Source organism: Capra hircus, chromosome 21 (assembly GCF_001704415.2).
Source record: "Capra hircus breed San Clemente chromosome 21, ASM170441v1, whole genome shotgun sequence".
Classification (NCBI taxonomy): domain Eukaryota; kingdom Metazoa; phylum Chordata; class Mammalia; order Artiodactyla; family Bovidae; genus Capra; species Capra hircus.
The window spans coordinates 29,120,546-29,147,762 of record NC_030828.1 but is presented as its reverse complement, the minus strand read 5'-3'; the positions used below and the strand labels follow the sequence as shown (position 1 = coordinate 29,147,762).

Sequence of the window (27,217 nt, the reverse complement as noted above, 5' to 3'; positions counted from 1 at the left end):
TGCTCCATCCCTAAAATCAGGTGGGACAGCATATTGCAGTTGATGAGAACCTGTATTTAATGATTTAAATAGAAAAACAATAATTATGTTTATAATGGTATTGAGTTTACAGTGTATTGGAGAAGGCAATGGCACCCCAGAACTCTTGCCTGGAAAATCCCATGGACAGAGGAGCCTGGTGGGCTGCAGTCCGTGGGGTCGCTTAGAGTCAGACACAACTGAGTGAATTCACTTTCACTTTTCACTTTCATGCATTGTAGAAGGAAATGGCAACCCACTCCAGTGTTCTTGCCTGGAGAATCCCAGGGACAGGGGAGCCTCATGGGCTACTGTCTATGGGGTTGTATAGGGTCGGACATGACTGAAGCAACTTAGCAGTTACAGTGTATTATTTATAATCATGGTGTCTTAGTCCATTCCGACTGTTTTAACAGAATGCCATAGACCAGGTGGCTTATAAATAACAGACATTTATTTCTCATAGTTGGGAGACTAAGGGTTCAAGATAATTGGGTTGGGAGACTCAGTGTCTGATGAGGACCTGCTTCCTGGTTCATAGACAGCTGTCTTCAGGCTGTGTCCTCGCATGGCAAAAGGGACAGGAGGTCTCTCTAGGGTTCCTTTTATAAGGGCACTAATCCCATTCTTGAGGCTCCCTCTATAACCTAATCACCACATAAGGCCCTCACCTCCAAATAACCATCACTATGGAGGTTAGGATTTCAGCATGTGGACTTTGGGGGGACACATTCAGTCAGTAGCATGTGTAATTCAAATACATAAAAAAATCTGCCAGTTCAGCAGTGAAGCTATGTTGAGAGGGCCACTTTGACACAGTTGCAGAAATAGACATATCTAACACTGTCGCAAAGAGTCGGACACGACTGAGCGATTAAACTGAACTGAACACTGCCGAAGCCAGAAGTACTGCCCGAAGACATATTGAACCCATAGACACCCCAAAACCTACTATTTTGTTTCCTTTGGAAACAAAGGGTGGGCACTGCAGCACCCTTCAGAGAGATGAAATCCAGCTTCATCAACCAGAACACAGGCACAAGCACCCTCAGCCAGGAAGGCATAACAGGACTCTAATCCAACCTCATCTATGGGAGCAGACTCCGCAACCAAGAAGAACTATGACCTCGAGAACTTTTTTTTTCTTATAAATCACACTGTTTATTCTCCCTACATATTTCTACCTTCACATTAGCATTTTGTGGTGCTGTGGTTTTCCACACCTGGAAAAGAGGTGTGCTTTTCCTCTTTGTTTTTCTCATTAAAAAAAAAAAAAATCATTTTAAGATTTTTTTTTTCTTTTTCACCTTTTTTTCTTTTGGTGATGTTTCTGATTTTGTTTTTGATACATTCAACTGCCTTTCTTTATAATTCTTTACCGGCTGTAGTTATTCCTGAATATATATAAACCTTTCTCACAAACAACCATTTATCTTTGCTTTTCCATTTTTTCTCTTCTCTCTCTCTCTTTTTAACCCTCTTTTCCACCCCTTCCTTTTTTCTCTCCCTTCTCCTCTTTTTGTTATTTTTTCTCTTTTTTTCTTCTCCCTTTTTTCCTGCACACTTTCTTTTTTCACCAAGTAAGTTAATTAGTTGAGCTCTCTTTGCTATATTCCTCAGTTGGTACTCTGCTCAAGCCCGGTTTTCCAGATTGAGCATTAGTTAGCTCTGCTTTTAATTGGTCAGCATCACTTTTGGTTTCCCCTGCTCACCAAGTCAATCTCCTGTACTCTTCTTTAGAATACTTTGGTTATAACTATGTGTGTGGAAGTGTGTGTATATGTCCCAGTATTTCGTTAGTTACCTACCTGATCTGCTTGATCTCCTCCCACTAGAACATAGGCACAAGTCACCCCTAACAATAAGTCAACACAAATTACTCAACCAGCTTTTTCCTCAAAGGGCAAAAACCTAAAGGAAGAAGGAATACAACTCTAAAGCCTGAGAAAAGGAGACCTCAAGTGGAGCAAGTTATGAAAAAAAAATGGAAAGAGAGAGAAATACAGCACAAATGCAAGAACAAGGTAAAAACTCACAAGGCCAAATCAGTGAAGAGGAAACAAGCAGTCTGCCTGAAAGAGAATTCAGAATAATGATAGTAAAGATGCTCCAAAGACTTGAAAATAGAATGCAGAAAATGCAAGATACAATTAACACAGTCGACTGAACTGAGCTGAACTGAATACAATCACTGAAGACATAGAAGGAATTAAGAATAAGCAAATAGAGATAATACCACAATTACTGAAATTAAAAATACTCCAGAAGGAACCAGTAGCAGGATAACTGAGGCAGAAGAATGAATAAGTGAGCTGGAAGACAGAATGGTGGAAATAACTGCTGAAGAGCAGTAAAGGAAAAAGAAAAGAATTGAGGAGAGCCTCAGAGACCTTTGGGACAATATTAAATGCACCACCATTTGAGTTATAGGGGTCCCAGAGGAATAAAAAGAAGAAAAGACAGGCACTGAGAACATTTTTGAAGAAATTATAGTTGAAAACTTCCCCAACATGGAAAAGAAAATTGTCAAGTCCAGCAAGTGCGGAGAGTCCCTTATAGGATAATCCCAAAGAGAAGCACATCAAGACACATATCAATCAAGCTACCAGAGATTAAGCACAAAGAAAGAACATTAAAAGCAGCAAGGGAAAGGCAACAAGTAACACACAAGGGAAAACCCATAGGATTAACAGTGGATCTTTCAGCAGAAACTCTGCAAGCCAGAAGGGAATGGCAGGATATATTTAAGGTACTGAAAAAAAAAAATCTACAGCTAATATTACTATACCTGGCAAAAATCTCATTCAAAATTGTTGAATAAATCAAAAGCTTCACAGACAAGCAAAAGCTGAGAGAATTTAGCACCACCAAACCAGCCTTACAACAAATACTAAAAGGACTTACATAGCCAGTAAACACAAGAGAAAGGAAAAAACTTCAAAAACAAACCCCAAATGATTAGGATAATGCCAATAAGAATATGCTGTTTAGTCACTCAGTTGCATCTGACTCTTTGTGATCCCATGGACTACAGGCTCCTCTGTCCATGGAATTTCCCAGGCAAGAGTCCTGGAGTGGGTTGCCATTTCCTTCTCCACAATAGGAATAGATAGATCAATAATTACCTTAAATGTAAATGGATTAAATGCACCAGCCAAAAGATACAGACTGACTGAATGGATACAAAAGCAAGACCCATATATATATGCTGCCTACAAGAGACCCACTTCAGACCTTGAGACACATACAGACTGAAAGTAAAAGGATGGGAAAAGATATTCCATATGAATGGAAATCAAAAGAAATCCAGAGTGGCAATCGTTATTTCAGACAAAATAGACTTTAAAATAAAGAATATTATGAGATAAAGAAGGACACTACGTAATGATCAAGGAATCAATCCAAGAAGACATTACAAATGTAAATATTTTTGCACCCAACATAGGAGCACCTCAGTACATAAGGCAAACGCTAACAGGTATAAGAGGGGAAATTGAGAGTAACATAATAGTAGTAGGGGACTTTAACACCCTCTCTTACACCAATGGACAGATCATCAAAAGGGAATCAATGTTTGGGAACACATGTAAGAATTAAAGATTTTAAAATTAAAAAAAAAAAAAGGAAACACAAACCTTAAATGAAACATTTAGACCAAATGGACCTAATCGATATCTTCGGGGCTTTCCATCAAAATCAAGGAAGAATATGCTTTCTTCTCAAGTGCACATAGACCATTCGCCAGGATAGACCACATCTTGGGCCACGCCTCAGTAAATTTAAGAAAATTGAAATCATATCAACCATTTTTTCTGATGACAATGCTATGAGACTAGAAATCAACTGCAGAGGAAAAAAAACTGCAAAAAAACACTAACTCATGGAGATTAAATAATACATTCAGTTCAGTTCAGTTCAGTCGCTCAGTTGTGTCCGACTCTTTCAGTTCAGTTCAGTCGCTCAGTCGTGTCCGACTCTTTGCGACCCCATGAATCGCAGCATGCCAGGCCTCCCTGTCATCACCAACTCCCGGAGTTCACTCAAACTCACGTCCATCGAGTCAGTGATGCCATCCAGCCATCTCATCCTCTGTCGTCCCCTTCTACTCCTGCCCCCAACCCCTCCCAGCATCAGAGTCTTTTCCAATGAGTCAACTCTTTGCATGAGGTGGCCAAAGTACTGGAGTTTCAGCTTTAGCATCATTCCTTCCAAAGAACACCCAGGACTGATCTCCTTTAGAATGGACTGGTTGGATCTGCTTGCAGTCCAAGGCACTCTCAAGAGTCTTCTCCACCACAGTTCAAAAGCATCAGTTCTTCGGTGCTCAGCTTTCTTCACAGTCCAACTTTCACATCCATACATGATCACTGGAAAAACCATAGCCTTGACTAGACAGACCTTTGTTGGCAAAGTAATGTCTCTGCTTTTCAATCTGCTATCTAGGTTGGTCATAACTTTTCTTCCAAGGAGTAAGCGTCTTTTAATTTCATGGCTGCAGTCACCATCTGCAGTGATTTTGGAGCCCCCCAAAATAAAGTCTGACACTGTTTCCACTGTTTCCCCATCTATTTCCCATGAAGTGATGGGACCAGATGCCATGATCTTCGTTTTCTGAATGTTGAGCTTTAAGCCAACTTTTTCATTCTCTTTCTTTTATAATACATTACTAAATAACAAAGAGGTTACTGAAGAAAGAAGAACAGAAATCAAAAGATTCCTAGAAACTAACGACAATGAAAACATGATGGGATTTAGCAAAAGCAGTTCTAAGAAGGAAGTTTATAGCAATACAGTCCTACCTCAAGAAACAAGAAAGGCATCAAATAGACAACCTAACTCTACATCTAAAGCAGCTGGAAAAAGAAGAACAAAAAAACCCCAAAGTCAACAGAGGGAAAGAAATCGTAAAGATCAGAGCAGAAATAAATGACGAAGAAATGTAGGAAACATAGCAAAGATTAATAAAACTAAAAGCTGGTTCTTTGAGACGATAAATAAAATTGACAAACCACTAGCCAGACTCATCAAGAAAAAAGGGAGAAAGAAAAATTAAATTAGAAATGGAAAAGAAGTGTTTACAACAGGTAACATAGAAACACAAAGGATCATAAGAGAATATTATGAGCAACAACATAAAATGGACAACATAGAGGAAATGGACAGATTCTTAGAAAACGTCAACTTCCCAAGACTGAACCAAGAAGAAATAGATATTATGAAGAAGCCAGTTACAAATGCTGAAATCGAAACTGTGACCAAATCTCCCCCCAAAACCTAAATCCCAGGGCAAGATGGTTTGATAGGAAATTTTTGTCAAACATTCAGAGAAGAGCTAATAACTAGTTTTCTGAAACTCTTCCAAAAAATTGCAGAGGAAGGAACATTTCCAAACTCATTCTATGAGGCCACAATCACCCTGATACCAAAACCAGACAAAGACAACACAAAAAAGAAAATTACAGACCAGTATTACTGACAAACGTAGATGCAAAAATCCTCAACAAAATTCTAGCAAACAGAATTCAACAACACATTAAAAAGCTGATGCACCATGATCAAGTCAGGTTTATTCCAAGGATGCAAGGATTCTTCAATATACACAAATGAATCAGTGTGATACACTGTATTAACAAGTTGAAAGATTAAAAAACCATATGATCATTCAATAGATGCATAATAAGCCTTCAATAATATTCAGCATCCATTTATGATTAAAAACACTTCAAAAAATGGACATAGAAGGAACCTACCTCGACATAGTAAAGGCCATATATGATAAGCCCACAACAAACATTATTCTCAGTGGTGAAAAACTAAAAACATTCCCTCTAAGATCAGGAACAAGAGAAGAATGTCCACTCTCACCACTGTTAATCAACATAGTTTTCAAAGTCCTTGCTATGAGAATCAGAGAAAAAAATAAAAAGAATCCAGATTGGAAAAGAAGAAGTAAAACTCTCACTGTTTGCAGATGACAGGATGCTATACATAGAAAATCCAAAAGAAACTATCAGAATATTACTAGAGCTAATCAGTGAATTCACCAAAGTCACAAGATACATGGTCAATACACAGAAATCACTACATTCCTGTATACTAACAATGAAGAATCCAAAAGAGAAATTAAGGAATCAATTCCATTCACCATTACAACCAAAAGAATAAAATATCTGGGAATAAACCTACCTATATGCAGAGTACATCATGAGAAATGCTGAGCTGGAAGAAGCACAGGCTGGAATCAAGATTGCCAGGAGAAATATCAATAACCTCAGATATGCAGATGATACCACCCTTATGGCAGAAAGTGAAGAGGAACTAAAAAGCCTCTTGATGAAGGTGAAAGAGGAGAGTGAAAAAGTTGGCTTAAAGCTCAACATTCAGGAAACAAAGATCATGGCATCTGGTCCCATCACGTCATGGGAAATAGATGGGGAAACAGTGGAAACAGTGTCAGACTATATTTTGGGGCTCCAAAATCACTGCAGATGGTGATTGTAGCCATGAAATTAAAAGACGCTTACTCCTTGGAAGAAAAGTTATGACCAATCTAGATAGCAGATTGAAAAGCAGAGACATTACTTTGCCAACAAAGGTCCATCTAGTCAAGGCTATGATTTTTCCAGTGGTCATGTATGGATGTGAGAGTTGGACTGTGAAGAAAGCTGAGTGCCAAATAATTGATGGTTTTGAACTGTGGTGTTAGAGAAGACTCTTGAGAGTGCCTTGGACTGCAAGCAGATCCAACCAGTCCATTCTAAAGGAGATCAGTCCTGGGTGTTCTTTGGAAGGGATGATGCTAAAGCTGAAACTCCAATACTTTGGCCACCTCATGTGAAGAGGTGACTCATTGGAAAAGACTATGATGCTGGGAAGGATTGGGGGCAGGAGTAGAAGGGGACGACAGGATGAGATGGCTGGATGGCATCACCGGCTCGATGGGCATGAGTTTGGGTGAACTCCGGGAGATGGTGATGGACAGGGAGGCCTGGCGTGCTGCAGTTCATGGGGTTGCAAAGAGTCAGACATGACTGAGCAACTGAATTGAACTGAACTGAAGGAAACATAGAACTGTATATGAAAAATTATAAGACACAGATGAAATAAAAGACAACATAAACAGATGGAGAGATAGTCCATGTTCCTAGGTAGGAAGAATCAATACTGTGAAAATGACAATACTACTAAATACAATCTACAGATTCAGTGTGATCCCTATCAGATTACTAATGGCATTTTTCACAGAACTAGAACCAAAAATTTCACAATTTATATGGAAACACAAGACCCTAAATAGCCAAAGCAGTCTTGAGAAAGAAGAATGGAGCTGGAGAAATCAACTTTCCTGACTTCAGATTATACTACAAAGCTACAGTCATAAAGACAGTTTGGCACAAAACAGAAATATAGACCAATGGAACAAGATAGAGAGCCCAGAGATAAATCCACCCACCTATAGGTAACTTATTTTTTAAAAAGGAGGCAAGAATATACAGTGGAGCAAAGATAGCCTCTTCAGTAAGTGATGCTGGGAAAATTGGACAGCTACTCATAAGAGAATGAAATTAGAACACTTCCTAATGCCATACACAAAGATAAGCTCAAAATGGATCAAAGACCTAAATGTAAGACCAGAAGTTTAGCTATAAAACTTAGGCAGAACACTCGATGCCATAAATCAAAGGAAGATCTTCTATAACCCACCTCCTAGATTAATGGAAATAAAAATAAACAAGTGGGACTAAGTTAAACTTAAAAACTTTTGCACAGCAAATGAAACTACAAACAAGGTGAAAAGACAACCCGCAGAATGGGAGAATGTAATAGCAAAGGAAACAACTGACAAAGGATTAATTCCCAAAATATATAAGCAGCTCATACAACTCAATATCAGAAAAACAACCCAATCAAAAAGTGGGAAAAAGACCTAAATAGACATTTCTCCAAAGAAGACCTAAAGAGCCATTTCTCATGGCTAACACATGAAAGGATGCTCAACATCGCTCATTATTAGAGAAATGCAAATCAAAGCTACAATGAGATACCACATCACACCAGTCAAAATGGCCATCATCAAAAAGTCTACAAACAGTAAATGCTGGAGAGGGCATGAAGAAAGGGAACCCTCTTGCATTGCTGGTAGGAATGTAAATTGATACAGCCACTATGAAAGACAGTATGGAGATTCTTTAAAAAACTAGGAATAAAATCACCATATGACCCAGCAATCCCACTTCTAGACATATACCCTGAGGAAACCAAAATTGAAAAAGACACATGTACCCCAGTGTGCATTGCAGCACTATTTACAATAGGTAGAACATGGAAGCAACCTAGATGTCCATTGACAAATAAATGAATCAAGAAGCTATGGTACGTATATACAGTGGAGTACTGCTGCTGCTACTGCTGCTAAGTCAATTCAGTCGTGTCTGACTCTATGCGACCCCGTAGACGGCAGCCTACAAGGCTCCCCCGTCCCTGGGATTCTCCAGGCAAGAACACTGGAGTGGGTTGCCATTTCCTTCTTCAATGCATGAAAGTGAAAAGTGAAAGTGAAGTCGCTCAGTCATGTCTGACTCTTAGCGACCCCATGACCTGCAGCCCACCAGCCTCCTCTGTCCATGGGATTTTCCAGGCAAGAGTACTGGAGTGGGGTGCCATTGCCTTCTCCTCAGTGGAGTACTACTCCGCTGTAAAAAAGAACACATTTGAGTCAGTTCTAATGAGGTGGCTGAATCTGGAGCCTCTTATACACAGCAATGTTAAGTCAGAAAGAGAAATATACATATCATATACTTACACATATATATGGAATCTAGAAAGATGGCACTGATGAATTAATTTTAAGGGCAGCAATGGAGAAACAGACATAGAGAACAGACCTATGTGGGGTGGAGAGGAGGAAGAGGGTGAGATGTATGGAGAGAGTAACATGGAAACTTACAATACCATACGTAAAATAGATAGCCATTGGGAATTTGCTACATGACTCAGGGAACTCAAACAAGGGCTCTGTGACAATCTAGAAGGGTAGGATGGGGACGGGGAAAGGAGGGAGGTTACGGAGGGAGGGGACATGGGTGTACCTATGGTTGATTATTGTTGATGTTTGACAAAACAAAATTCTGTAAAGCAATTATCCTTCAGTTAAAAAATAAAAAGATTATATAATCTGCAGTCAAAAAAAAATCTGCCAGTTTGTTCAGATATCACTAAGGTACCCTTAAATAAATATATATTAAAACTAAAGCATTTATTCAAATAGCCAGTTTTATGCACTTAGCAAATTCCATGCCTCTCTGTGTGCGTTATAACCCCTTAAAACCAAAAAGGTCCCCTTATTTCAATGGTGGTTCCTTCCTCTCCCCACCCCACCCCCTGGAAATGAAGGGATCTTGGGCAAGCGGAGTGAGAAGTTCTATGAGTGCTGCAAAGAACCCTACCCAGATGTGACCTTCACAGTCACCATCCGCCGCAGGACTCTCTACTATGGCCTCAACCTGCTCATCCCCTGTGTGCTCATCTCTGCCCTAGCCCTCCTCGTTTTCTTACTCCCTGCAGACTCTGGAGAGAAAATCTCCCTGGGTGAGTACTGGGTCTAAGCTGGGATGGGAGGGACCTGCTTTGAGGGTGGCAGTCAGGGGCCCAGTGCAGAGATATCCAGGGTCTGCTCAGTACATCCCAGACCAGGGTGACTCCCTGATACCACAGCCCCCTGTGCAGGGTGGCCGGGCCCTCCTGAGATTCCACAAGCTCCTCTGATCCTGCGGAAAGGATGGGGATGCCAAGGGAAGGACCATTTCTTCCCTGAGGGGCCTGTGCCTTCTCCCCTCCTGACACCCCTCCCCGCCCCTTGGTGGCAGCCAGCTGGGTTATGTTGTGGACAGAACACCATTAAGTTTAATATAGTATCAGCTTGCACTTCTATATTGTCACACACAATGTAATTCCTTACCATCCTCCAATAGGAAGATAAGAAAACTATGATTTAGATTGGTGAAATGAGTTCCTCAACATCTCAAAGGGTTACTAAAGATTGTGTTTGATACACATAGAAATCATTCTCAAACCCATAACTTCTGACTACAAGTGTCTGACTACTGTAGTCGACTTTCTGACTGCAAAGCTCAACCAAAAAGTGAAATTATGTTTTATTTGGTGGACTTTCTAAGGACTTCAGGCTCGGGATGTAGCATCCCAGATAGCTCTGAGGGACTGCTCCAAAGAGGAAAGGAAGAAACTAGGATATATATAGGAGTTTTGCCACAGACAGAGTAGTCAAAACATCAAAAGATTACTATTTAAAAATCAGACTTCTCAAGTTAATAAATTTAGTGCTTTCCTATGCTTGGGAAGATGCAAAGAGTCTGGGTTCACTGAAATCATTCCTGTGATGTATACCTCAGCTCTCCGAGGCCAGTATCCTGTGTTTTCTCATCCTAAGTGCCCTCAGCGTGCACCATCTGGGAGTCTGCAATGTGATGGCTTGATGGCTGCAACTATTGTTTATTGATATAGCAGGTGATATTTTTATTCATAGGGCTCAGCTTGGGCACATAAATGACTTATCCAAGGTCGCACAGCTAGTAAGTAGCAAAGCCAAGACCAGAAGCCATGTCTTCCAGCTGTATCTCTTGTTTTTCCTGCTGCTGGGAAGTTACCTCTAGATACTAATGTATTCATAATAAAAGAGATACGTGTGCTGAAGTCAATGATTTATTTTGAGGTGTTCTAAGCTCTGTCTTCTAAGTTTGTCTCCCCAGGGATTTCTCTGGAATTCTGGTAAATAACTCAAACAGTCCTCAGAAAAATGCCCATTCCTGTGAATATAGAAAACCAGGCATTCCCTTTGGTGCTGGGAATGTTACGGCTACCACCCTCATACCCCCTTTGACTCTCAGGTTGCCTGGAGTTCAGCCCTTACGTTCCTTTCTGTCTCAAGGTTGTATGTGTCTCTGTTCTAGGGATCACAGTTTTACTCTCCCTCACCGTCTTCATGCTGCTGGTAGCTGAGATCATGCCTGCGACCTCTGACTCAGTGCCCTTAATAGGTAAGCAAGCAGCTCCTCTAAAGACCTGGGCTTAGACAGTGCCTGGGATTTCCCAGCACAGGCAGAGAGCAGAAACGTGTCCTCCAGGACCCCAGAGAGCTGCACACTGCCCCTTTCTGCTGTGAGGGGATGACTTGCTTTAATTACTCAGAGTTGACTCATGGCCTCTGCTTACCTGGGCACACAGAAGGGGACAGGGAATCCAGCTTTGTGGTTTGGCCTTAAGATGCAGAAATGCCCCCTTTCCTCCCACAATGCACCTCTCCACACACTTGTTATGGAGCCAGGGATTTTTACCATCAGAGATTCATTATTTTAGCTTGAGTCACTGTTTTTCCACAAATTCATTGTCACACTTTAACTCTTAGCTGTTGTTTCCCGAGATAACTTGACATCTCTGTAGAAAGTTAAAGCTTGTGAGCGAAGGTGAACAGGACAAATATATTTTGGCCCAGTGTTGAGCTACACCCCACAGGCCTGCCAGCCCTGTACCTGCCCAGACTTTAGACAGAAGAAAGAGCCCAGAGACACCGATGGTTTGATAGATGGGAGATCTTACACGTCTGAAGCAAAAGGGTCATGGAGTGACACCCCACCGGTTACGTAAGAGAATTGACGTCAGATTGGCCCATTGGTTGCCAGGGAAACCAGCGAAGGGGCACAGCCCTCTTAGCCCCTTGGGCTGAGTACCTTAAAGGTGCAGAGATCTTCCCTTTGTTAAATTATGAATCAGGAGCCATTCTGATCTAAAGATTTAAACAATCACTAGCTGGCTGTAGGGGGAAAGTCTGTAGGTATTTATTGATTAGCTCTGTGATTAGGGAGAGTCAGTCATGTGAGTGTGATGTAGGTTAAGCAGGGACTGGTCCAGCAAAGGGGATGTAGAGAGAGCAAACAAACCACACACAAAGGCAGGTGTAAGGATGATCTTCTGCCCAGGGAGAGATAACAGACCCAGGAGGCAGCATCACCTGTTGCTATGCACTCCCTGGACTGGACTGAACTGGAATAAACAGGAACATGCCGAGCAGGGGTGCTCAGTGGCCCAGAGAGGACCCAATGCCCTGGCTACTGCGGTCAAGGTTCAGTTCCTGGTCAGGGAGCCACACCCCCAAGCCAGTTGTGAGGACAGGAAGCAAACATTGTGCCAGTAGATACTAGGTTTGATGAGAGTCCCTACTCCCACTTGACGGTGGAGGTCAGAAAGCGGAAAGCAGTTTATACAGTGGCAGTCCTGTGTGGTTAACCAGAGGTAAGTAGGAATAGGGGTCCTTATGTGAAACCCTCAGGCTTCACTTCACAAATTCAGAAGCCAAGGCCCTTCTTCTTGGAGCTTCCTGGATGTATAATATTTGACCAGAGAGCCTATAGGTATAAAGAGCCTCTGTGGGTGTCATGTTTTTCTCAGAACCATCATGGAAACAAGGATACTTCAACTTGACATTCTGACCCCATCCTTTCACTTTTAGTAGAGACTTGCAGCAGAAACTACCCTTAACCAGGCAGTCAGCAGGCTCCAATGTCTGATGAACCCACAGGCCTGGCAGGTGCCTAGCCCATGTCTAGAAGAATGGAATGGCCTTCTGGAAGGCTTTCTAGAAGGAGGACGGCTGTTGGCCTTCGACCTCTGTTGTCAAGAGTTCAGCTGTGGGATCCAGTCCCCCTGGATCTCTGTAGGTCACTGTATGAGTCTGCTAAAGGCTGCCACAATAATAGTCCACAGACTGGGTGGCTTACACAGGAGAAATTTATTTGTTCCTAGTTTTGGAGGCTGTGAGTCCAAGATCAAAGGGCCAGCAGGGTTGGTCTCCCTCCTTGTCTTGTAGACAGGTACCCTCTGCTGTTCCCTGACATGGTCTTTCCTCTGTGTCCCTTTGAGTTCCCAAATTTCCCCTTTTTATAAGGACACCAGCCAGTTTGGACCAGGTGCCACACTAACAATCTCACTTTAATTAATCTCCTCTTTGAAGGCCCTCTCTTCAAACACAGTCACATTCTAAGGTACTTGTTGTTTAGAACTTCAATGTACAAATTTTAGGGGTACACAATATGCAGCCCATAACAGTCATGGTTTGGTCCCCCTTCCCTCCCCTTCCCAGAGGTCCCTGATGCTGATGTCAAGTCTCAAATGTCGATCTCCAGTAGCTCCTTGTATGTTCCTCTTGGTCCCCATCAGAAAGCAATGAGTTCCTGTCTGCCTGGAGGGTAGGAGGTGTTTTTAACCAAGTGTATGGCCACATACTTAGCCTTGTACAAGGATGTCTGTTTAAGAGCTCAGCCTCTTGGTGGGTAGCCACAATGAAGGTTTATCTATTTATTTATATTTATGTTAGCATAATTTAGGGTTTTACTTGTTTAAGGAGGCGTTGATCATACATATTTTTGTTTCATTATTTTTAATACTCTTGCACTTGAATCCATGCTTCTAATCCCTTTTTTATTTTTTGAAGTATAATTGATTTACAGTATCTTGTTGGTTTCAGGCATACAGCATAGTGGTTCAGTTTTTTATATATATATATATATATATATATATATATATATATATATATTCTTTTATATATTTTTTCAGATTATTTTCCCTTATAGGTTATTACAAAATGTTGAGTAGAGTTCCCTGTGCTATACAGTAGGTCCTTATTGGTTTATCTATTTTATATATAGTAGTATATGTGTTAATCCCAAAATTGCTCCTCCACACTGACAGTTTAATAATCGTAGTTGACAGTTAAAGAATGCCCACCTGTGCCAACTTTTTCCTATACCCTTGGTCCATAAAATTGTTAATCTCTGCACCAACCCTGCAGAGAAGGCATTTCTGTCCCTGTTATACAGTAGAGAATCTGAGGCTCAGAGAGGCTGAGTGACCATTTAGGCTCACAGATGATAGCCAGTGTACCAGGAGGGAGCTCCATGCTGCTTCTCACCTGGGCCAAGGTAGAGAAATGCATCCTTACCCATCAAAGCTGAAGCTGATGTTCTCAGCCTGAAAGGACGCTGTAAAGCTGACCTCTTCCTCAGACTGGCCAGCTGGCACTCCCCACCCCTATGGCTCTCGGTTGATGGAGCCAGAGCCTACTGTAAGTAGAGTCATTTTCCAGGCCTGGAAAGACAGCTGGGTGGCACCCAATCTGCCCTTGCTAGACCTCTGCAGCCTGCCCATGGCCTGCAGTCATAACTGTCGTGACCACCTCCTCTGTGTCCCAGTGGTTTCAGTTCTAACAATGATGCTTCCTTATTAGACAACCTTATCACCATCCTGTGAGGTGCACTTACCTTTCACCAAAGGACGAAGCAGCCAGGGTTCCTCAAAGTTCAGCTAGCTGGTGAGGCTGCTCACCAGGACTGGAGGAGGCAGGTCTGTATGCTGTGGGCTGGCCTCTGTGGGCTGTGGGCTGCAGGCCTGGAAGAGGTCACGCTCTGCTCTTGAGCCTCACTCCCCAGCCCCTGGTCAGGATGCCACTGTCTGGGTTCCCTGCACCGTGCTATGGTAACACCCCTGCATCTGCGCTCTCTGCAGCCCAGTACTTCGCCAGCACCATGATCATCGTGGGCCTCTCTGTGGTCGTCACGGTGATCGTGCTACAGTACCACCACCACGACCCTGATGGTGGCAAGATGCCCAAGTGGGTGAGTTCCTCCCCAGCAATTCCACCAGAAAAGGGGTCAGGGTGCTTTCCCCAGAAGGGGCTCCAAGGATGACATCTATTTTTAAAAATCCCCCAAAAAACTTTTATCCCGAAACAAAAAGCTGCAGTTCCTCACATGTCTGCATCTCTCTGCATCCAGGGGAGTAGGGTGAGTGCTGTCAGGGTCCCACAGGGCTGTCCTTACAATCTGACATCCCAGAAATGGGCTTAGGCCACTGCTCTGCACCTTTCACTGAACAGTGTTTCTAAACCTCCTTTCTGCACATAGTGTTAGAAGCAACACAGAAGATGACCATACAGCTACTGGTTGGAGCTTCAAAACAGAATGAGGAGTGAAAAGAGTAAGAAACAGTGAGCAGTGTACACATACACGTTCAGTTGTCGACAAAATAATCAATAAACAATAGGAATAGAAAGGAATTTTATCAAACTGAGGGCTAGCCTGGAAACCAGCTTCCCAGATGACTCTGAGAAACTGCTCTGGAGAAGCAGGGTTTTCAGCACAGTTTTATATCTTGTAAGAACAAAGAACATTAAACAAGTTGGGGTTACATTTCTTCTTCAAGGTAAAAAAAAAAAAAAACAAAACAGATCAGCTTGTACACATTGATTCAGCATGGCCTTGGTGCCTGAGAAGGGAGTCTTATCATCAGAGGGTTAGCACTGACATCCCAGGAAGAGAGGCATTTAATCTTTTATTTTTATCATGGACATACTTTACTTTGGGTCAGTGTGCCTTTTCCTTTAATAATTAAAGCAGATGTACAATGTATGTTTGATAGGCCATAGGCTATTTTGAAAAGTGAAATCACTCAGTCATGTCCGACACTTTGCATCCCCATGGACTGTAGCCTATCAGGCTCCTCCGTCCATGGGATTTTCCAGGCAAGAATACTGGAGTGGGTTGCCATTTCCTTCTCCAGGAGATCTTCCCGACCCAGGGATTGAAGCCGGGTCTCCCGCCTTGTAGGCAGACGCTTTACTGTCTGAGCCACCAGGGAAGTCCAATATTTCTTTGAGCCCCTTTTTTGGGGGCTGTGGGGGCAAGAATACTGGAGTGGGTTGCCATTCCCTTCTCCAGGAGATCTTCCCAACCCAGGGATTGAACCCAGGTCTCCCGCACTGTAGGCAGATGCTTTACCATCTGAGCCACCAGGGAATTCAAGTTGACTTATGCATAAGCCAGAATGACTTCCCTCTATCTCAATATATGAAACTTTCTTTTATCACAATACACATAGGAAAGTCATTTAACCAAATGTCTAAAAAGTAAAGGTAAGTGGTTAACAGTGGTGACGGGGGATGTGATAAAAGGGAATGGATAGAAAATAAACATTTGTCATCGTAGCCCAGGTCAGGCCCCGTGTTCCCCACGTTTCCCAGCACTGATGCCTCGTGATGTGTGCTGATGCTTCCTAAGCCATGGCTGTGCTCCATGTAAGTCCAGCGTCCAAAACACTATACCCACTCTTGCTTCAGTTTAGTTCAGTTCAGTCGCTCAGTCATGTCCGACTCTTGCGACCCCATGAATTGCAGCATGCCAGGCCTCCCTGTCCATCACCAACTCCCGGAGTTCACTCAAACTTACGTCCATCGACTCAGTGATGCCATCCAGCCATCTCATCCTCTGTCGTCCCCTTCTCCTCCTGCCATCAATTCCTCCCAGCATCAGAGTCTTTTCCAGTCTTTTCCTCTTCACATGAGGTGGCCAAAGTATTGGAGTTTCAGCTTTAGCATCATTACTTCCAAAGAACACCCAGGACTGATCTTTAGAATGGACTGGTTGGATCTTCTTGCAGTCCAAGGGACTCTCAAGAGTCTTCTCCAAAACCACAGTTCAAAACCATCAATTCTTTGGCACTCAGCTTTCTTCACAGTCCAACTCTCACATCCATACATGACCACTGGAAAAACCATAGCCTTGACTAGACAGACCTTTGTTGGCAAAGTAATGTCTCTGCTTTTCAATCTGCTATCTAGGTTGGTCATAACTTTCCTTCCAAGAAGTAAGCGTCTTTTAATTTCATGGCTGCAGTCACCATCTGCAGTGATTTTGGAGCCCCCCAAAATAAAGTCTGACACTGTTTCCCCCTCTATTTGCCATGTTGGCAAACCTTGGTTGAGGGCTGAGCAGGGCCTGGACTTCTCCCACCTCATGTGATGATGTGACCAAACCCCCCACCCAGAGCAAAGCTGTCCCGCAACCCCTCACCCCACTTGTTTCTGGGGCCCCACAAACCTTGCAGTCTTCCTGTCCAGAGAGCAAGGCTTAGGGACCACTGGGAGCTAAAGAAGCCCTCTCATGCCTAAACAACCCTGTCTTTGCTGACCCATAATCTTGAGTCCAAGTTCAGAGTCAGTTTAGGACTGAATGCAGCTGCAAGATGTAAAATGCATTTCCTTAATCTCCAGGAGCAGGGAGTTCCTGGACCTTCTAAAAGTATCTATTGCACAATAATTTAGAGTTACACAAAAGTTAAGAAAGACATTTTTTTTCTTTTCTTTCTTCCCCCTTTTTTTTTTTAAGAAATTGGCTTTACAGAGTGACTGCCCTTGAATTCTTTTCCACAGCAAGTCCTTATACTTGGTAACTCTCATGGCATCAGCAGTGGGCTCCCCAAAATGGTACAACCTGTCACATAGGTCATATCACCACAGTCTGCAGGCTTGTTTTGAGAAGTTCACTCCCCACCCCTCAAAAAAAAAAAAAAAAAGCTGAGACATATTTGTGTACATTGAAAGACTTTCTTGTCTATCCACCCATCTGTTTGAAATAAGATTTACAAGTATCAGAAGTCAAAATCAAAGAATTGTACATAAGAAAATTCTGCTCCCATTGCTACCCCTGCTTCCACCACCAATTGATAACCATTTTAATTAATTTCTTTCTCCTTCCAGTATTTATGCAGATGGCAAAATATAAACACATATTCCTATTTTTTCTGTTTTGACTGTTGTACAGAGAAGGAAATTAAGGCAGTAAGATACAAAACTATTTTTAATGAACTGGTAGCACGTTACTGTTCCAGAGAATTCTAAATTAGAGCTGCTGTTGCTATGTCACTTCAGTCATGTCCGACTCTGTGTGACCCCATAGACGGCAGCCCACCAGGCTCCCCCATCCCTGGGATTCTCCAGGCAAGAACAATGGAGTAGGTTGCCATTTCCTTCTCCAATGCATGAAAGTGAAAAGTGAAAGTGAAGTCGCTCAGTCGTGTCCAACCCTCGGCGACCCCGTGGACTGCAGCCTTACAGGCTCCTCCGTCCATGGGATTTTCCAGGCAGGAGTACTGGAGTGGGGTGCCATTGCCTTCTCCGCTGAATTAATGCTGATTATTCACCTTTCAGCACAAGAACATGTTAAAGCAATGGTGCAAAGCAAATATGAAATTTGTGTTTCTCTTTCATTTTATATAACACACTGCATTTTTTTTCTTTCTTTCTATGTGCATAAACAACCTCCAAGGGGCTTTCATTATAGTCTGTTGCCATGAAGAAAACACTGCCAGTGCGGTGGCATTATGTGACATTTGCACAGCCAGAAACAAACCATAACAGAAGAGGTCACAAGCGCAGACCGGGAAGTGCCAAGAGGATAATCTCATCTTCTGAGATGCTTTAGCCTTGAAAGCTAATGATTCAGGCCATAAAATTCAAAATAGATTCAGCTTGAGCTGTGCCCCAGGGGATGCGCAGACCCCCACGTGTGGGGCATAGCAAAGCCCTGGATCTGAGGCTCAGGTCTCCCTGCACCGCTGTGTCTGGGTTTGGGCACATTCACGACCCCATGTGCTTCCTTGAGTTCTGGCTCTGGCTTTCTGGTGCCTTCCCAGTGGGGGCTGGGCTAAAGTCACAGGGGCTTGTGGAAAACCCAAGAGACAGACCTTTGTATGGATGAGTCTGTGGAAGTCAGAACACATTAGGTGACTCAGACTCACTGTATGACCTTGAGCCAGTTTATTCATCTCTCTGAGCCTAAGATTCTTTTTTTTTTTAACTTATTTTATTCAAATATAGGTGATTTACAGTGTTGTGTTACTTTCTGGTATAAAGTGATTTATATATTTACATATATATATATACACACACACACACAGTGCATATATATGTGTGTGTACATCAGCCATAAATCTAAAGGACTTGGGCTGATTTTGTGCTCCATCAGCAGAGCTAAAATATTTACTATCTGGCCCTTTAAAGAAAGTCTGCCAACCCCAGCTTCAGACTTTTCACAGCACTTTGTCTTGTATCATCTCATTCAGTCTTCACTGCAGCCTAATGGATTAGGTTAGAGGTTCACAGCACGTTTCATGAGTCAGGGTTTTGTGTTTTCCAGAAAGCACCTAGGACAGAAGGAATACCTAATGGTTCTATAAATAAAACAGGTCAAAACAACTTACTAAGTACTTATGCCCTGACAACTTTGCACCTGTCGGCACAGCAAACCTCACACCTTGGGAGCATGCTACGCTGCTTGTGTGTTCCACAATGACTTTCTTGGCACTTGCCTTTTATCAGAACAAGTTCCAAAATCTGCTGTGCAAGGGTAGGATATCATGCAAGGAATGCAGTGATCTGATGTAACAGTCTGGACTGCTTCAGGCTAGGGATGCACACGATGTGTCAAGTGTCACAGGGTTGCCCCTTAAAATTTAACATCTCCAGGGGTGCCTTTATGAGTTTGCTGCTGCACACTGGGGTACCCCACACAGAGCTGAAGATGACGGTCCCTAGTTCCAGATGTAAAATGCTCTGTTCCCTGGCTCAGGGCTCCCTTTGGAAGACAACCCTCTTCACCCACACAGGCTGTCTTCCCTGAGATGGCACTGTGCCCATAGCTTCTTCCCAGGGTGATTTTCTGCATTGCTTTATCATCACCTCACAGTTGATCGAACCATCATACCCCGTTGGCACTGCTTGCCTGTGTAAACTCGCCTGGGAAGGTGTGGCGACCTGTCACCCCCAGGGTCCACCCCCACGAAGTCTAGTGGGTGTTACAGTTGTATCCCCCTTGCTCTCGGGGTCAGCTGTGGGCCCTGCCCAGCACCTCTAAGACTGTGCTGTCTCCGCAGACCAGAGTCATCCTCCTGAACTGGTGCGCCTGGTTCCTTCGCATGAAGAGGCCGGGGGAGGACAAGGTGCGGCCGGCCTGCCAGCACAAGCAGCGCCGCTGCAGCCTGGCCAGCGTGGAGATGAGCGCAGTGGCGGGGCCGCCTGCCACCAATGGCAACCTGCTGTACATCGGCTTCCGTGGCCTGGACAGCATGCACTGCGCGCCCACCCCTGACTCAGGGGTCGTGTGCGGCCGCGTGGCCTGCTCCCCCACCCATGACGAGCACCTGCTGCATGGCGGCCAGCCCTCTGAGGGGGACCCGGACCTGGCCAAGATCCTGGAGGAGGTGCGCTACATCGCCCACCGCTTCCGCTGCCAGGACGAGAGTGAGGCCGTGTGCAGTGAGTGGAAGTTCGCGGCCTGTGTGGTGGACCGCCTGTGTCTCATGGCCTTCTCCGTCTTCACCATCCTCTGCACCATCGGCATCCTGATGTCGGCACCCAACTTCGTTGAAGCTGTGTCCAAAGACTTCGCTTGACCCAGCCCTGGCTCCCAGCGTATAGGACATACACAGATGCTCGATGATGATGGCTTAGAGAACTTGGGATAGCTGATCCCACAGCATCGTTAAACCCCGAAAGATGCATATGTACCCCATCGCTGTCATGTCGGTTTCAGTTTCCTTGTTACTTTCAGTAATGGGATCTCAGCACGTTTCAGTTTAACCCTCTTTAGTGAGCCACTTGATATCCTTGGAGCCGTCCTTATGGTCAGCAGGACCCCCGAGAGGTAGTTTTGTCCATCCCATGTTGCCTGGTGAGCTCTTCAGAGGTTGGAGTAGCTAAGGACTGACTGCCAGGGGAGGCCTGGACAGCGGGTTTGCATGCCTGCATGTCACTTGAAAATGAGGGCCTACGTGGAAATTCATACCTGCTTTTGCCTGTGTGCAAACCTAGATTGAAGTTAATCACAATAATAAACCACACTCAGTAAACCCATCAGATGATTGATGAAAGAAAACTAAAAACCCAACTACTCATTCTTCTTCAATTCAGACTTTAATTTTCTCTACCAAAGACAGTTGATAAACACTTCTATGCTATGTCTGCACTTTTAAAGAGAGACAGTAATAGCTGATCTTGTAAATTATGCTTTTGCCAGCCTGATTTTTGCCAACTTACCCTCTTGGGAATCAGGATGGACACAGGTATGTGTGGATTCTGAACCAGGATGAGACTCCATCAAGTCAGGGGAATTTCTGTAGATCCCAGACACTCTCAAGCTTCCTTTGCTGCCCCTAGGCACCAGGCGGTTGAGTGAATCTGTTCTAGAGGACAGGTAGAATTCTATTAGAACTTCCACCCAATGTAATAATAGCTGAAGCTAAATTAAACCATCTGTGTTTTTCTAACAGTGTATTAAATGTTTCACATATATTGGAGTTGGTTAGCCTTATAAAATGTGTGGATCCATACAAATGCACAACATAAAGTCGCCAAAGTATTCCATGCATTTTCTCCTTGTGTCAGGGCTAAAAGGCTCCCTGTGTTGCAGGAACTGGGGAGGGGGTGGTGTGGCTGATGGCTCTCCTGAATGGCAGGCCAGTAGTGGTTAGCAGGAGAGGCTGATAGACTAACAGTGGCTGCATACCTAGTAACTCCGTTTTCTGGTTTGGCAGGGCTCAGTTTATGCACCCCAGCTTCAGCCCAGAGAGCTGGCTGAATGAGTAGATTCATTGGAAGCGTGTGTTTTGAAAGCAAGGGGGACTTTCTTTTAAATCCAAGTGGTGACGCGGTTCTCCACTTAGATTTTCTACCTGACAATCGTCACTGCTTCTCCCATCCTTACTGTTGAATGTGATCAGAGGAAGACACAGGACAAGACAGTCTGTCCTGTTCTGTCATTTCATCTAGTAAACTCACAGAGCTCAAAACTGCCGAAAATGCCTGAGCTCCTGGGGATCTTTAATTTGCTTCTAACCCCTGAAATGGCTACGTTATGAGGGAAGATTTGATTTTTCAGAACAAAAGAAATTGCATGCCCTTCTCCAGCCATTTAGTTCACTCATTTCTGGGTGGATTTGTGTGCACTGAGGAAGATGGAGGTGTGTGCCTGCTCTCTATGTCTATGTGTGTGTGATATCATGTATGTGAGAACCTTCGGAAAAGGTACCTGGTTTACAGTGAGAAAGTTGATAAATAAGGGTATTCCAGCATAATGCCGTTTGGAGCAGAGCTGTCCTCAGAGTACACTCATTCTGTATGGAGTGGATGAAAAATGCACATTTTTTTTTCTATTAAAGTGTCTTTATAAACAACTAGAAGTGTTTTGATAGATAAAGACAGTACTTCATTTCTTACTGCTATTCCAAGTCGAGCCCTACTACGTTTTGCTTTAATAAAAAAAAAAAATCTTTTTGGTTTTGTATTTTATACAGAAAAACAAAAAGGCAAACAGAAGGAATGTGGATTTTGACCATGCAAATAACTACTCTGTGATTTAAAATGTAGTAATAAGGAAAAGATGCACATGTAGAAAGACAAGTATGAAGGGCTGAAAATAAGTGCCCCCACCACCATCCCTGCCTTATCTCCTCATAGGGGACCACCAGTGAGTGAGCTTCTGGGGAGGGACGGGCATTTCCAGAAAGAAACAGGAAAGGAGAGAGACTGAGGAGGGAGAAAGGGGACGTGGAGAGAGAAACTCCTTTTCTGTCCGTTTCTAGAACCTGTGCTGTGCGCAGTGCCCTCCACTGTGCTTTTTTCATTTGATGTTAAGAGATCTTTCCGTAACAACATATAAAGATCTACCTCATTCTTAATAGCTGCTTAGCCTTCCACTGTCCCTGTGCACTAATAATTTCTTTGATTAGTCTTTTATTAGTGAACCTATAGAATATTTCCTGTCTTTATTTTTATATACAGATCTAGGATTAGTGTCCTTGTACTTACATCATGGCACACTTTTGTGACTGTATCTTGATATCAGTTGGAACTTGATAATGGAGTTGCTGAATTTAAGACTGTCTATTTAACACTTTTGTCAATTATTGTCAGATGCTTCTTCAAAAATTGATCTGTGGTTACACTTATCAAGAGTATAATGAAATGATCAATTTCTCAGTTTTCTCAAACAGCTTTTATTCCAGTCTAGTGAAGAATAACGTTACAATATTATTCTGACTTAGTTCACTTATTAGGAGTGAAGTTGAACATCATTTCAAATGATTTCTGGTCACTTTTTGGTAAATTTATGTCCTTACACAGTTTTGGCTTTTTCTTAATTGATTTGGATGTATACTTTGAAATTTTTCTGTCTTATGTCTTGAAAATACTTTTGTCTTTTGAGGTTCTCTATTGATTTTCTTATTTATTCTCACATATATAAAATTTAAAGTTTTATGTTGTCAATTTATCCTTCTTTTCCATTTTAGATCCCAGAATTTGTTTTCAGTTCTAAAAGACCTTTCCCATTCTGAGATTATAAATAAATTTACTCATATTTTCTTCTAAATCCTTATGGTTTCATCTGTTTGTCTTTACCTACTCTTAACTCCCAGGAATTCATTTATCGCAGGAAATGAAGGTAAAGATGAGATTTTTTTTCCCCCTCTAAATGGTTAGTAAGTTCTGCTAGCAAAATATATAACAGTGCATTCTGGTATAAAATTATATAGTCTTTTCCCCCTTTGTTCAAATGCCACCTTATTTGTAAACTAAATTCTTCAGAGTGTTTGAATCTACTTCTGTTTTATTGATTTACCTCCCTATGAATTCCTTTAATTTCTGAGGCTTCATTCCTATTAATATGAAATATTCATATTAATATAAATAGTTTCAGGTCAAGGCTCCTCGGAACACTTGTCTCTCTCTTTCCCTTTAACTGTCTTTCTCGTACACACACACATAACTTTTTTTAAAAATGGGGCCACAATGAATTTGTAGATTGTTTTCCTACCCAAGAATGCTGCCATCCAACTTACATTCAAATCTCCTGTCACTCATAGTTTTACGGTTTTGTTCAGATAGATCCTATGAATTTGTTATTGTCTATTTCTAGATATTTTATCATTTGGCTACCATTTTCAATGGAATAATTTTTTACATTTTGTATTCTCACCAGATATATAAGATAGTAGTTGATTTTGTATATCAGTGTTATAATCAAACACCCTAATTGTAATTTCTTGCTGTTTCTAAGATTTTCTTTTGCCTCCCCCTTGACACTAATTCCCCTATTTCTTTCTCTTAGCCAACTGCATTGGAGAACAGTATTAAAGAATAGTGATTCAGGCAGCATACCTGTCTTGTTCCTGACATCAATAGGATGGTTTAATGTCTCGCCATTTAACTTGAATGAAGGCATGTATTTTCCTTATAATAAACAGTATCTGTGTGTTCTCAAAGTGTTGAGGCTTTCTGGGAGAAATACATATGCTGGGTTTTGGGGGGAGTGGTTTTGTCGCAACCTTCTCAGTATCCATGGAGATAATTAGAAGGATTTCCCTTTGCTCTTATAGGACATGGCATATTAATAGATTGCTTCAAACCAATCTATTACTATGTTCCTGGGACGATCTCTACTTATGGTTTTTGCTATCGATTTCATATAGGAGATGAATGATTCTGCAGCTTGCTCTTGTGTGCAAAACAAAAAGAAACCCAAGAATGCTGTATATTCTGCAGTCATTTACTGGGTTTTAGAATCATCTTCTACTTAAGTGTCAAATGTTTCATCAGTGTGGGGAGCTGTCTGGGCATACACTGGGGTGCTTCTGGATTTCTCCCACTGGGCATGTTAGGTCCTGGGGCATTTCTGAAGTCAATTTTGGAACATATTTTTTTTTAGAAAATTAATTTTCAGTGTATCTACATAGTTTTGCAATATGGGAACTTGGGATTTTAAATTTTATGTTCATGATAATGTCTCCATTTTTCATTTCCAAGTATGTACAATTCTCCTTTTGTTTTCACTGATTTGGCTCACTGAGGGTTTTATTTTTCTATACTTTCAGACACTGAAACCTTAGACTTATTCATTAGTTTGGGTACCTGACCTGATTATATCCCCTATTGCCACCTGCTTTTTTTTTACCTGACCATTCCTGGCACAACAGACAAGCAGTATAGGTGGGAGTCACATCAAAGCTCTGGAGCCAGGACTGAAGCTTCATTTGACAGCAAGAGCCAGAGGGTCAAACCAGGCCAGGCAGTGGGGATGAGTCCAATGCAACTGGTCATGTCACCACTGTGACCACAGTTAGTTGGAGAACAAACCCACCAAAGCTTTGACCACAAGCTTTCTTGAGGCGCTGGCTCCCGGAAGTAATCTTTTCTCACATAATAAATTCTGTGCTTTCACTGCTTCATTCTTTCTGGCCCAATCCTTCCTAGACATGACCTCACTGCTCCTTTAAAAATTATCACTTACTTCTTTTGAGTGTGGGTTTGACTTTTTAATATTGAAGCTTATAGTGTGATGGGGAGAGGACTGTCTGCAGTTCCAGGCTTTATGAACTCTTGCAGTCAAATTTGCTGTGACTGTAGCTCACCCCACTTTGGGAATCACAGGAATGCAAAACATTCTCTCCTTCTGCCCAGTTCTCCACCCCCTCTAGTCTGTTCTGCAATGTCTCACTTACATTCTTTCCTATTTTTTTTTTTTCCTGCTTAAGCCTTATTGTGAACGTCTTCTTTGCTGTGTTAGACTTCTGTAAATCTCCCTTCTGATACATACTACCCATCAACAAATTCTGCTGTTGTCTTTTGAAATTCTTAAACTTCTTCTTTGGTTTTTATTATTTCAGTTCTCCTCTACTCTTTATTTTTGTATTTTTATACTTAAGGTTTTATTTTTTAGAGCAGGTTATAGAACCACAGCAAAATTGAGGGAGGTACAGAGATTTCCCATGTACTCCCTGTCCCCCAGATGCCTAACCCCCCTTATGATGACTTGTTACAAGTGATCAACCTACACTGACACATGGTTAATGCCCGAAGTCCATAGTTTACAGGACGGTTCACTCTTGATGCTGTGCATTCTGTGAGTTTGGACAAATGCATAAAAATGTGTACCCGCTATTATAGTATCATACAGAGCAGTTTCACTGCCCTAAAAATCCTCTATGTTCCCGTCTACTCATTCCCCACTCCCAGCTCCTGGCAATGACTGATCTTGTCTGCATAGTTTTGCCTTTTCTAGAATGTCACATAGTTGAAATCACACAGTATGTAGCCTTTTCAGATTGGCTTCTTTCACTTAATATGCATTTAAGGTTCTCCCATGTCTTTTAATGTCTTGATAGCTCATTTTTTTAAGCACTGGCAGTCCATTGTCTGTATCATTTATTTCATGATACTGATCCCTGCTCCTTTTCTAATTATCATTTGCATGTGGATTTGATTTTTTAATATCAGAGCTTATCATACCATTCAGTTCAGTTCAGTTCAGTTCAGTCACTCAGTCATGTCCGACTCTTCGCAACCCCATGAATCGCAGCACACCAGGCCTCCCTGTCCATCACCAACTCCCGGAGTTCACTCAGATTCACATCCATCGAGTCAGTGATGCCATCCAGCCATCTCATCCTCAGTCGTCCCCTTCTCCTTCTGCCTCCAATCCCTCCCAGCATGAGAGTCTTTTCCAATGAGTCAACTCTTCGCATGAGGTGGCCAAAGTACTGGAGTTTCAGCTTTAGCATCATACCTTCCAAAGAAATCCCAGGGTTGATCTCCTTCAGAATGGACTGGTTGGATCTCCTTGCGATCCAAGGAACTCTCAAGAGTCTTCTCCAACCCCACAGTTCAAAAGCATCAATTCTTCAGTGCTCAGCCTTCTTCACATAGTTTACCCATTTACCTACTGAAGGACTTGGTTGCTTCCAAGTTTTGGCAGTCATTAATAAAGATGCTATAAAAACTCATACAGATTTTTGCCTGGAAATAAGTTTTCAGCTCCTTCTATATAACTACCAATAAATATCAAGGGGTGTGATTACTGGATTGTATGTTAAGAGGATATTTAGTTTTGAAAGAAATCGTCTTCCAAAGTGGCCATACCATTTTGCATTCCCACTGGTAATGAAAGACAGTTCCTCTTTCTTCTCTTTTTGGTGGGTCTGTCTTCCAGATTTTGGCCATCTAATAGATATATATGGTATTGATACTGAACAAGATTCTTGGTGTCCCCCCATCAATAGCAATTGACTACAGGCCAGAAAAGAAATTCAGACAAGGCTCTACTGGGGCTCCTGAAGCAGCAGCAGGGAGCAAATGCAAACCAGTTCTTACTTGCTTGCTCCCTGAGGAGGGGGGTGAGCTTGTTCTTCATATGGGGGGAGGGTAGCAGTGTGTCCAAGGATCTGGCTGGAGGGGTGGCTTAGGTTGTTTGCTCAGCCCTTGGTGGTGTTGAGTGCTGGGAGCATGCTTAGTACCCTGCTTTTG

General features: G+C 42.5%; 1 protein-coding gene across 1 annotated transcript in view; it reads left to right on the top strand.

Annotated features, from left to right (window-relative positions):
* Positions 1-23,107, top strand: part of CHRNA7 (cholinergic receptor nicotinic alpha 7 subunit) — a 156,395-nt gene extending 133,288 nt beyond the window's left edge. Inside the window, 4 exon segments of the mRNA XM_018066574.1 lie at positions 9,412-9,606; positions 10,986-11,072; positions 14,593-14,702; positions 19,795-23,107. Coding sequence (XP_017922063.1) covers positions 9,412-9,606; positions 10,986-11,072; positions 14,593-14,702; positions 19,795-20,313 — 911 coding nt within the window. The 3' untranslated portion in view covers positions 20,314-23,107.